This window comes from Nicotiana attenuata, chromosome 3 (assembly GCF_001879085.1).
Source record: "Nicotiana attenuata strain UT chromosome 3, NIATTr2, whole genome shotgun sequence".
Classification (NCBI taxonomy): Eukaryota; Viridiplantae; Streptophyta; class Magnoliopsida; order Solanales; family Solanaceae; genus Nicotiana; species Nicotiana attenuata.
In genome coordinates, this window is record NC_031991.1 from 55,691,097 (window position 1) to 55,702,748 (window position 11,652).

At 37.9% G+C, this 11,652-nt stretch overlaps 1 protein-coding gene across 1 annotated transcript; it reads left to right on the forward strand.

Moving 5' to 3' along the window:
• On the forward strand, positions 3,703-8,551 carry LOC109224389. Its single transcript, XM_019388970.1, has 4 exons — positions 3,703-3,766; positions 5,299-5,373; positions 7,785-7,903; positions 7,985-8,551. Exons 1-4 carry the CDS (start codon positions 3,703-3,705, stop codon positions 8,549-8,551), a joined length of 825 nt encoding a protein of 274 aa, XP_019244515.1.

An 11,652-nucleotide genomic window follows, 5' to 3' on the forward strand; every position in this document is an offset into this window, starting at 1 on the left:
TAGCAGTCAGCCGTGTCGGGAACCAAGCCCGACATACAAATAGAGGCCATCAAAGATCCGGATGTCGTAGAGGCCTGCAAGGCAACTGTGGAAGACCTCGACCCCGTTCAATTGGACAACACTAACAGCACGAAGAAAGCTTATATCGGGCACAAGCTCTCAGAACCAGGTAAGTTCCATGAATTCTTAACTAACAATGCTGATCTGTTTGCCTTCTCCCATTCAGATATGCCGGGAATCCCAAGGGATATCGCCACACATCGGCTAAATGTCGACCCTCTCTACCCGTCTGTGCGGCAAATGAGGAGAAAGTTCAACGCCGAAATCAACGATGCAGTTAGCGAAGAAGTCGATAAGCTACTCGCTAATGGTTCCGTCCGAGAATCAAAGTATCCTGAGTGGGTCGCCAATGTGGTCATGGTAAAAAAGAAAAACGGGAAATGGAGGATGTGTGTCGACTTCACCGACCTCAACAAAGCATGCCCAAAAGATTCCTTTCCACTACCACAGATCGACCAGCTCATCGACGCAACAGCGGGGCACGAACTATTAAGCTTCCTAGATGCCTATTTTGGCTACAACCGAATCCTAATGGCAGAAGAAGATCAAGAAAAGACCACCTTTATCACCCACCAGGGGACGTATTGCTACAGAGTTATGCCGTTCGGACTCAAGAACGCAGGGGCGACGTACCAAAGGTTGGTCACCAAAATGTTCAAAGAACAACTTGGAAAAACTATGGAGGTCTACATCGACGACACGTTAGTGAAGTCAAGAAAGAAGGAGGATCACATTGGTCATCTGAAGGAGGCCTTCGAAATATTGAGGCAATACAGAATGAAATTGAATCCAGAAAAATGTACCTTTGGCGTAGCCTCGGGTAAATTCCTCGGTTTTCTAGTATCAAAAAGGGGTATTGAGGTCAATCCAGACCAGATCAAGGCCATCGAAGGAATATTGGAGACGTTGACCAGCAAAAAGCAGGTACAGAAGTTGACGGGACGAATAGCCGCCCTATCGAGGTTCATCTCACGGTCGTCAGATAGGTGCCATAAATTATTCAATGTACTGAGGAAGGATCACGGATTACAGTGGAACTCAGAATGCGTCGATGCCCTAAAGAAATTAAAAGCATACCTATCCTCACCGCCACTACTGGTCAAGGCAGATCCAGGCGAATGCCTCCTGGTGTATCTAGCAGTCTCCGAAGTCGCGGTAAGTGCAGTTCTGGTCCGCGAAAGCAAAGGTACGCAGTCTCCGATCTATTATGTCAGCAAAACCCTAATTGATGCCGAAACGAGGTACCCCCACCTTGAGAAATTAGCTCTGGCATTAGTCATAGCTTCACGAAAGCTTAGACCATATTTTCAATGTCACCCCATAAAGGTGGTGACAACCTTCCCCCTCAGGGGCATCTTACACAAACCCGAACTATCGGGCAGGTTGGCCAAATGGGCCATAGAATTAAGCGAGCACGATATAACATATCAACTGTGAACTGCTATACAGTCGCAAGTGCTCACCGACTTCGTCGCCGATTTCAGTACGGAAATATTGCCTGAAGCAGAGTAGGAGGCGCTCCGTGCGTCATCCCCCTCCGACCTATGGGTCCTCCATACTGACGGTGCATCTAATGCGTTGGGCTCGGGACTGGGACTCGTCCTCGAAGTCCCTACAGGCGGAGTGATTCGCCAATCCATACGATGTCCCGAAATGACTAACATAAAGGGGCTAAAACAGACGCCACCTGATCACAGTTCGACAATATGTTATAGTCCCCAGGGACAACTATATGCCGATCAGAGCCCTCCATCCTAACCTCCACATGAGTGTGGCGCTCTAAAAATTCACGAACGTCTGCCGGGTCGATATCCGAATCCGAGCCATCGCCTTCGACACGTAGGCCCCCTCCGATGTTAGAAGATGCGCCACCCTCAGCGGAACGCACGAAACCACCTCCCGGGTATACCCCTTTCGTTTGAGGGGACCTCCCCGCCGCAATAGCATCGGCCATAAATGAGGGCACAGGTGCCGTCCGCGAAGCACCCATCTTGCTTCTACCAGCGTCCACGACCACCTCTTTCCCGAGCTCCACTGTCCTCCTTTTCCTCAGCAATGACTCGTCCCCATTAGAGGATTCGTCTGCGGGGTGATGGGCCGGCACGGAAGAGGTCTCTTCCCTCACGACCATCTCGTGAGAAGGATCCCCTATCTGTATCGGTTGAGCCCGGCCCTCCCAGACAGACTCACTCAGTGTAAACTGTATCCCTGCAGCAGCAACAGCCTGTCGAAATGCAGGGACTGGGGCCCTACACCTAGAAGCTCCCCAACCTGTTATCGATAAAATTTGTATCAATAAGCAACGACATACAATCAACAAGTGATATAAGGGCAAGCACTTACCAGACGAGACTCTCCGCCCGAAGCGTTTTACGAAAGCAGGCCAGTCTCGAGTCTCTACTGCATAGGGGAGCAGACGTGCTACCCAATCCCTTATACCTGCAATAGGGCGAGGTGGGCATCCCATAGCTGCAAACGAGAGGTAAACAAACACTAAGGTAAATGAAGAAGAAACAAAAAAAAAAGGGGGTAAAATAAGTGGTGACACTCACGTTTCTTATTCCATCGCTCTGGGAACCTAGCAGGGTCAGACACGATGTGGGCAGTTCTGACAAAGAAGTACTTATGCCAAAACTTACGAATCGCCCGGTCGTCGGTCCCAACTACCAGTCCTTTTGTCCCCCGGTGCCTCAAATGCACCATGGTACCCCTGTGAAAGCTGGGCGAAAATAAGTGCAAAAGGTGGTGAATGTAACCTCAAACCCCGCCAACTCCGCGTATTTTGTCAGCAGTAGGAGTGTTTTAAGCGTATACGGAGAAAGTTGAGCCGGGCAGATCTGGTAGAATCGATAGAATTCCTCCGCTAACGGAAGAAGGGGGAAGGAATGACCGATCACAAAAGGGTACTCATAAAAGGCACAGTACCCAGGTCTATGAGCTTCCACAAAATCCCTTCCTGCTGGAACAATATCAACGTGGGCGGGGATGTTATACTTTGCACGAAGAGCATCAATGTGAACTTGCTCCGTTTCGGAGAATACAGGGATAGGAGTAGGAGGAGGATCTTTGAGAAAATCACTTCGAGACATAGGGTGTCTCGGCAGCAACTCCTCAACGGTAGGGAAGCTATCCCCTTCCTCCGCCATCGTTCCCTCATCGGTAAAAGGGGGCGCCACGGATATCGGAGTGGCGTCAGAAAACCCTTCTCGAGATCGGTGTGATCTAGGCATCTCCCCGGGGATAATATGGTAAAGTGATAGAGAGGGCTAAGAACGAAAAAGGGAAGAAGAAGAAGCGAAGAAAACATTAAACACGGGAGAGGTATGAAAGAAGGGCAAGAGATGAAATGGCTAAGAATTTTTGAAAAAACAAACCCTCCCCTATTTATAGGATTGGGTAGCATCGGAATCAAAGGAAAAAGCAGCAGAGTAGCACCAGAATCGAGGCGAAAGACTGCATGATGGCACCGAAACCGAAGCGACAAGCCGTCAACCCCTGTCTCGAAAACACGCATAATGATGACGCATATGGAGATGACATCATTTCCCGATAAGACACACCACCAGAGTCTAATTAATCCCGTTGACCCCCCATTGTTGGCCAAGTCATAACGCTCCATGAAACCAAATTTCTCCACGAAGGATGGACGGTGTCCGCTTATCGAGGACGCGCCAAATTGCGACCTTGACAAGCGGAGGGACTAACTGTATGAGTCCAAATTTGGACGACCACAGCCATTTGACAAAGGCAATGGAAGATGAGATCTTCGTAAGCGGGACGTCCTACGAGGGACGACAGATAGCGGATAGAGGACGAATAGCTGTTGCAACAGTGTAGGCCAAATTAGGGGTATTTTGGAATATTCTCACGAATATTCCCTAGGGTATGTTCTCTAGGGTGCAGAAAGGGGTTAGCCCTTATATATAGTGGAGAAAATACCTAGTAGAGGGATCTTCTTGAGTTTTTTGGGCCTTTTCAGTTGAAAGCAAAACTTGTAAACTCTCTCCTATATTGAAGATTGTCTTTCTCACTATACAATTAACGCCTTTTTCATAAGATCAACAAATACTTTCCATCGTGTTCATTACTTGTGTCTTCTGTTCTAGAGCTTATTATGCTTAGCTAAGATTTATCCCTTCATTTTCCTTGATTGATTTGTTCAATAAAATTTCAATATCTTTTGAATCAAAATGTAACTCCGCTCCTGATTAAATATTTGCTATAGTCAGCTAAATTGCAGTGATAATGTTAATATAACTTAAATTCATAGAATAATATACACCGACAGGCTGAAATCAATCCTTTCTTAAGGTGCTAGTTCAAAAGTTTCCATAAGCTTACCAAAAGTATAGGGAAATCAAATATGAAGAGGATGATTAATTCTTGGATTAGGACAACGGATTTGAGGGTTATAGGTGTTTAACTAAGAACCCACCAAGAATAAGTGAAATTATTAGTCGTCTAAATATCTGAGTTTATATAAAGTAGTTAGCCATGCATGTATCAGGACGAGTTAGTAAACTGACGAGGAATCAATTTACTTTTTTTTTAAAAATCATTTTACTTCAATATTAATAATATCTGTTGCATGGGTCTTTTTTTACAAGCAAGGGGGAAGACAGAAGATGCGTTATCTAGGAGATAGAATAATTAAACAAGCATGGAAATCCGTCAGTTGAAGCATATAAAAATTGTTTAGAAGAATATATATAGAAGAAGTTTCCACTGTTTGTAATCTTATCATGTTGTCGCAGGTTATCTACCTTATTTTTAGATAATTAATTCTATATTTATTATGACCAATTATTTGTAAAAAAGAAATCTCGAAAAAGTATTAGAATTAATGTAAAAAAAGGCCAGTTTGGTGGCAGAAGTATTTTGCGTTTACTCAAGATTTAAAAGGTCGTCCACAAGAATATGTATATAGACAATCTACTCTGATATAAATATTAATGGTTAATTCTACTGATCGAACTCGAAACATATAGGTTACATAGACAACTTTACATGAATCTGATTTGGGTTATAGAGACTTCTAGTCGAGGAAAAGGCCAAGAAACCAAGGTCATCAAAAACATCATAAGAAGATGAGCATTGAGCAAGTATAATGAAGGCTATGAATGACACACCAAATATGACAAAAGAAAAGCACGCATAAATTTGTCTATTTTGACAGATATTGCTAATTGCCACCTCTTGCTTTGATTAACTTTTTCACTTATTTCTCTGTTCGTTCAGTCCAAGAAAGAGCACAACTTTCATGCTCAGCTGACTGTGTAAAATTAGGTGATGAGCAAGCAATGACAATCAAAGGTAGAAGACAAACTGAATATTTGCCTTTTTGTAAATCCAAATTGTGATTAACGACTTTGCCAGCTATCCCTAATGTTTATGTCATCTATTTCATCAACATATTATTCTACTGCATTTAATTTTTTTTAATAAAAAATACTAAGAAAGTCAACAGTACTGATTTTTAATTATCCTGACAAATAAAATCCTTCTTATGAAATGAGAATTCCTTCATGAAATATAAGGAAATATATGCAGACATATTGATGCACAATTTGTTTCAAATATATGATTTGTTAAAGGATAAGAAACATTTATTATTATTTTTTATTATTCACACTTAAGCTCAGATTAGTATAATAGTGATAATTAAGTAAGACATTTTTTTTTTAAAAAAAAAAAAATTAGACTACCACTCTTATAATAAAGGCTACTAAATATTTTTTTAAAGGGTGCACAAAATCTTAAAAGATACTATAATATGGACCGAAAGTATTATTGAGGGTCTTCCAAGTTTATAGTATGAAAAAATAACCAATTATAAACTATGACTACACAGTATTACTCTACTCTATAGACAGTGAATTAAAAAAATCAAAGGAATATGCTTTTAATAACATTTCTCAATAATCAAATCAGTGTACATGAATAAAAGAAACAGGTTTCAAAGTTACCTTGTTTTACAATTGATATAGTTGGAAAAGTTTTTCTCATTTTAACCTTTATATTAATATCATGTCAATTTTAAGGGATCCCTTAAAAAAAAAAAATCCTCTTTGGCACAATCCCACTAATATGATGGTGTTTTCAGAAATAGAAAAAAGAAAAATAGTAAACTATAAAAAGGAACTACAATAAATGCCCCACTTTACTTATAGTATATGCCTAAGTTGTGTAAGATAAAATAATTCCTAAATAAACAATTGATGTTCCTACACGTTGAAGTAAATTCCAAGACAAACAAAAAGAAGTTTTCCTTTTTCTTTAGCAAGCTAGACATGAAAAGATGCCTAGATATAGCAAAGGTTCTCAAATGTTAATGATGTTTAAATATTTTTTTCACATAATACATAAGATGCCTTCTTTACACGCTCCCAAAAGTGCAAAAAAGAAAAAATTGAGGATCTTTACACATTGCTTGTTGGATTAATTGGTTGTTTATTTTTTCTATTCGGTATACACAGATTATACATAATTACAGTAAGATCTATTTATAATAACCTCGTTATTTCGGCAATTTTTGAATGTTATAGTAAAGTGAAGTTATAGATAATATATATATAACATATACAGGTAAAATTGGTTTCAACGGAAACTTGGCTGTTATAGAAAAGTTTGATTGTACAGTCAGACCTCTCTATAACAGCATCCCTATATAACAACACTTCACTATAAAAGCCAAGCTTTTCGAAACCAAATTTCATGTTATGTTATAATATATGTTCTCTATAACAACACTCGCTATAACATCCCAAAATATTCGGAACAAACGAGGCTGTTACAGAGAGGTTTGACTGTATATAGATTTTGGCCGTCATTGGCGGATCTACATACACACTTATGGGTGTTTAAGCACCCATTACTTTTGATCATATTTAGTAATTTACATAGGTAATTATGCAAATATTTAGATAAATATTGAGTGAGCACCCACAACAAAACTCTTTTTTCCTCTTCTTTTGAAATTTTAATCGGCGAGCACCCATGACTTTAAAATTCTGGATCCGCCACCGCTGGGCGTTATAGAAAATGGTCATGTATAATATGTGTATAATTATATATAATCTATGTACACCGACTAAAAAAAATAAACACCGAATCTGACCGACTATTTTTTAATTTAAGTGGTTTGGTGGGCGGCTATTTAGGCTAATTCTTCAAAAACTTCTAAACCCAAAGTTAAGCCAACTATAACTAAGAAGAGATTTTGGAGATTACAAAGACAGAATTCAGAACCAAATCCCAACAAACTCACTGGTAAAAACAAAGCAAAAACAACTCCACTGCTACGAAACTCCTCTATGGTTTTTGTTATTTTTTAGTTGTTGACCTATCCATTCCTTCCAAAAAAAACAACTCTCCACAAAATTTCCAAACAACCATAGAAGAATGAGATTCCCTCATTAAAATAGAGGAACAAACATCAATATATATAGCTCATTTTCTTGATTCTGTCAACCATCTTCTTCACATCAAAAAATACCCAAAAAAAATGGAAGATTACAACTCCTCTATTCCAATGCAGAGAACAACCAAAATCATCAGAAAATCAATCTTTATTTTTCTGCAAAACTATCAATTCTTCACTACAACAGCAGTTTTCTTTGCCTTCCCTTTTGCTGCCTCATTTCTTTTACTACAATCATTCATCCCTTCTTCATCTTTCTTCCCAATAATCTATGAACGTTTGCATTTACTTTTTGATGCTGCAGGTTTCCCTTCTTCTTCTGAATTTTTCACCCTTTTAAATTCCAAGATTTCTCAAACCATTGCCATATCTTTTCTTGTTTTCCCTTTTACCATTTCATCTTTTCTTTTCAGTAAAGCTTCAGTAATTGAAGCTCTAAATTACTCAAAACCAACCCAAAATCCTTCATTTTTTTCTTCCTTTTTTCCCCTTCTTCTTACCCAGCTCTGTAACTCTTTACTCATCATTTCAGCAAATGCAACTTGTTTTACTGTCTTATTCTTTGGTTTCAATCTTGTTGATTATGGTTTTGGTCTTTCATCTCCAAGATTAATTCTTTTGTGTTCAGCAACTGGAGCTGTAATTTGTTCAATCATTCTTGCCAACACATTAATCATTTGTAACTTGGCTTTAGTAATATCAGGAACAGAAAAAATTGGAGGGTATATGGCAATTCTCAAATCTTGTATTTTAATCAGAGGAAGAACAGCTACAGCATTATCACTAGCTGTTCCTGTGAGTTTGGGTTTGGCTGCTGTTGAAGCTTTGTTTCAATACAGAATTGTGAGGGCTTATTATCAAGAAAAAACAGACCTTTTTTCTTTAGGTTTAGAAGGAATTTTCATTGCATATATGTATTCAGTTCTTTTGGTTCTTGATACCATAGTCAGCATTGTTTTCTACAGAAATTGTAAAACAGATGAAGTGAGAATTTTGCCATATCAAGTTGAGATTCAAGATAGAGATGAACATACAGTTATGAAGATAAAGACAGCAGATTCTGTTGTCTGATTTATTTTTTCTATTGGATAATAAAAAGGTCTGCTATTTGAGGAGTAAATATGGTTTGATCACAGGAAGAGATGAAGCAATTCTTGGGATTTTAAATGTATTTTTGTAATCTACAGAATATACATTGATGTAAGGTTTACAACCCCATATTCTCTTTTTATGTAATGTAGCAGCTTTTCTGTATACAGTTAGAAGAAAAAAACGTGAAATTCTGAAACCAATTTGATTAATGCAAAGGCTTATAGTCTAGTGTAACTTCTGGAATTGAAAAAGGAAGTTTTTCCAAGCCCAAACAAGATCAAAAGAATTGATCGCTTTCTACAATAACAAAATAGTTTTCTACAATAACAAAATAGTTATCTACTAGCTATGTTTTCTTTTTGTGATAATGTCGTAGCGTAGGACTCCAGGAATTTTAGAAGCTGAACATCCTCAAAAGATTCCTAAAGCTTTTAGCTTTGATCACTCGACACCGAGTGAAACGGTTCCTCGCTACTCATCTCAGAAAATTACGCTTCATAAGTAGGGTAAAAGCTCCTCTTCTTCTTCTTCTTCTTTTTTTTTTTTTTTTTTGCATATATATGAGTTGTTGAATTGTTTTGATATAACCGAGCATTCTTGCAATTTTGGAATCTCCTTATTAAAATTTTAGTTCTGCCAAATTTCACACGGTGTGAGTTCGATTCTCATTGTCTCCCTTCCGCTGATCATGTCCCTAATCCTTGATGTAAAGGATTTTTTTAAAAATAATTTTTTTTTTTACATTTTTTTGTAAAATTGAGATAGCTTTCGTTAGAGCAATGTTGAAGGTGATTGCTTGTATTGTACCTAAAGTTGGAGGAGGTTTCACTTTGCACAACGTAGCAGTCAAGCTATGTCTCTGGTCATATATACAAGGCATGTCTATACATTTGCACATATGCAAGTTAGTCAAAGGTTTTTCCTTTTCTTTTTCTTATTCTTATTTGGGGGGGGGGGGGGTAGGGGGGGGTTAGGAGTTGGCTAAGGTAGGACAAGACTTTCTTAACTTCTAAGAGAGTACTTAGCAAATTTGACCACGGACATCATTAACTAATTAATGCCAAGTGAGCAAAAACAAAGACCAAATGGTGAAGGATTTGCAGTTAATTAATAATCCTTGGACTATTTTATTTATTTAGTTTTGGGAGTATAAAGAACTTTTTCTTTTTCAGGTTGGGGAGTTTGAAGATCCTTACAGGTCTTTGGCAAACCAGACTAATTTATTGAGCTATTTTTTGACAACAAGACCATGATTACCACTTGGGTTAAGGCTTAATGGCATTCTAGGACAGGTTTGACCAACATGTAGTGTTATAATATATACCCATTATTATGGAATTCCTCCGTCTTTAATCAAATGTCCGAAGTTCAAGCCTTGAAAATAAAAAAATCTTTCTGTACAAAACGCTTTATCCCTCAGGGAACCTATTCGATATGAATTTAAATTAGTCGGATTAGTAGACGTTCAAATACCAAATGGTTAAACAAAAAAAAGAAATCTCGGTTGAACCAAAGTAAGATTCCTCTGTTAGATACTTTTAAGTTTAACTACTTCCATAGGAAAGAGATTATAGTTAGTCATTTGTGGGTAAAGACCTGCCTCTTCCGAATATCTTGGTTTAAGTACTCCCTCCCGTCCATAATAACTGATTAATTTATTTTTTTATTTTGGTCCAAAATAAGTGTTCATTTATATAATCAAGACAAAATTCAATTTGTTTTTCCCAAATTACCCTTATGTATGTATCCCTAAAAAGTCTTTTACTCCTCACATTAAATTATGCTACAACATTTAATTAAGGATAGTTTAGTGACACTAATTATTTTTGTCTATATTTTAGTATTTTCATAATGAGTGTGCGAAAAGCAAATTGGTCACGTATTGTGAACCGGAAGGAGTAATATATATGCTCGACACGTAGGGCATGTGGCCTATTTTGCTTGATTCATATTATCTCACGAAATTCAGCCATAAAGATCAAGTTAGTTAAGAATATAAAAACGGGGAACATTAAATGTTTTTTCCCTCACTGAAGAGAGAGTTGTTACTTGTTATTTGCTTCGTTTGGAACTATGCTTAATAAAGCTCCTTGTTACGTTAAAGGGGAAAGTGTATTTCTTCCAAACTTTTACTATGGAATTTAATCTAATCTATTATTTATTTACACTATTAAAAGAAGAATAAAAGTCAGTCACCTAAACCTTGTTACATATGAGGTCAACATTCCCCATAAAGCTCGTACACTTGTTGCTACCATAACTAAACCTCCTCCTAACTCCGCTCAACTTATGAAAATGCACCTCGTGAGCTCATGTTCTTGATTTGAGAGTTAATTTCACATTATGTCACAGGAATTTTATACGTAGTATCAACAGAGTCACAAAATTAGCTAGCGGTTATATTTTTTTGAAAAATTACATGTAATTAGGTAACTTTAATGATATAAAAAATAGCTTGATAACTTTACTGATCGATATATAATTCTGGGCGTAGCCCTTCCAATATAGTCGATCCATGTTTTGACGCTCCAAAATTTTCTCCATATCAAATGTCCGGAGCCCTTCCAATATAGTGGATCCATGTTTTAACGCTCCAAAATTTTCTCCATATCAAATGTCGCCGATGGGACGATTGCTCCAGATCAAAGGGGTCCATTTGACAAAATTCGTTCCCTCTTCGTCTTCGACACCCATTATTCTTACTAGTAAAACAATAACTAGTGATTTTCCATAGAGCCCCTATGTAAGGACGAGTAAAGAATAAAATAGGAAATGCTTTTCAAAGAACAACCATTAAAAACATCAAAGATGGACATCTTTCGTCTTCAATTCGCCTTTATGATATTGGAACCTGTATCCCTCCATCGACAAGGCATTTTTACTGACAATCAACCAGAGCCTTAAGCTTGCAATGGATCCCTTAAATTGGTTTAAACTCGTTAATCCAAGATCATTAAACCAAGTAGGTTAGGTGAAGCTAAGAAATCTTGGATTAGATAAGCCGCTTGAGCACAAAAAAAAAAATAATAACAAAAAAAAATGAAAAAAAAATTGTCAAGACCTCAGATAACCAAGAGGAA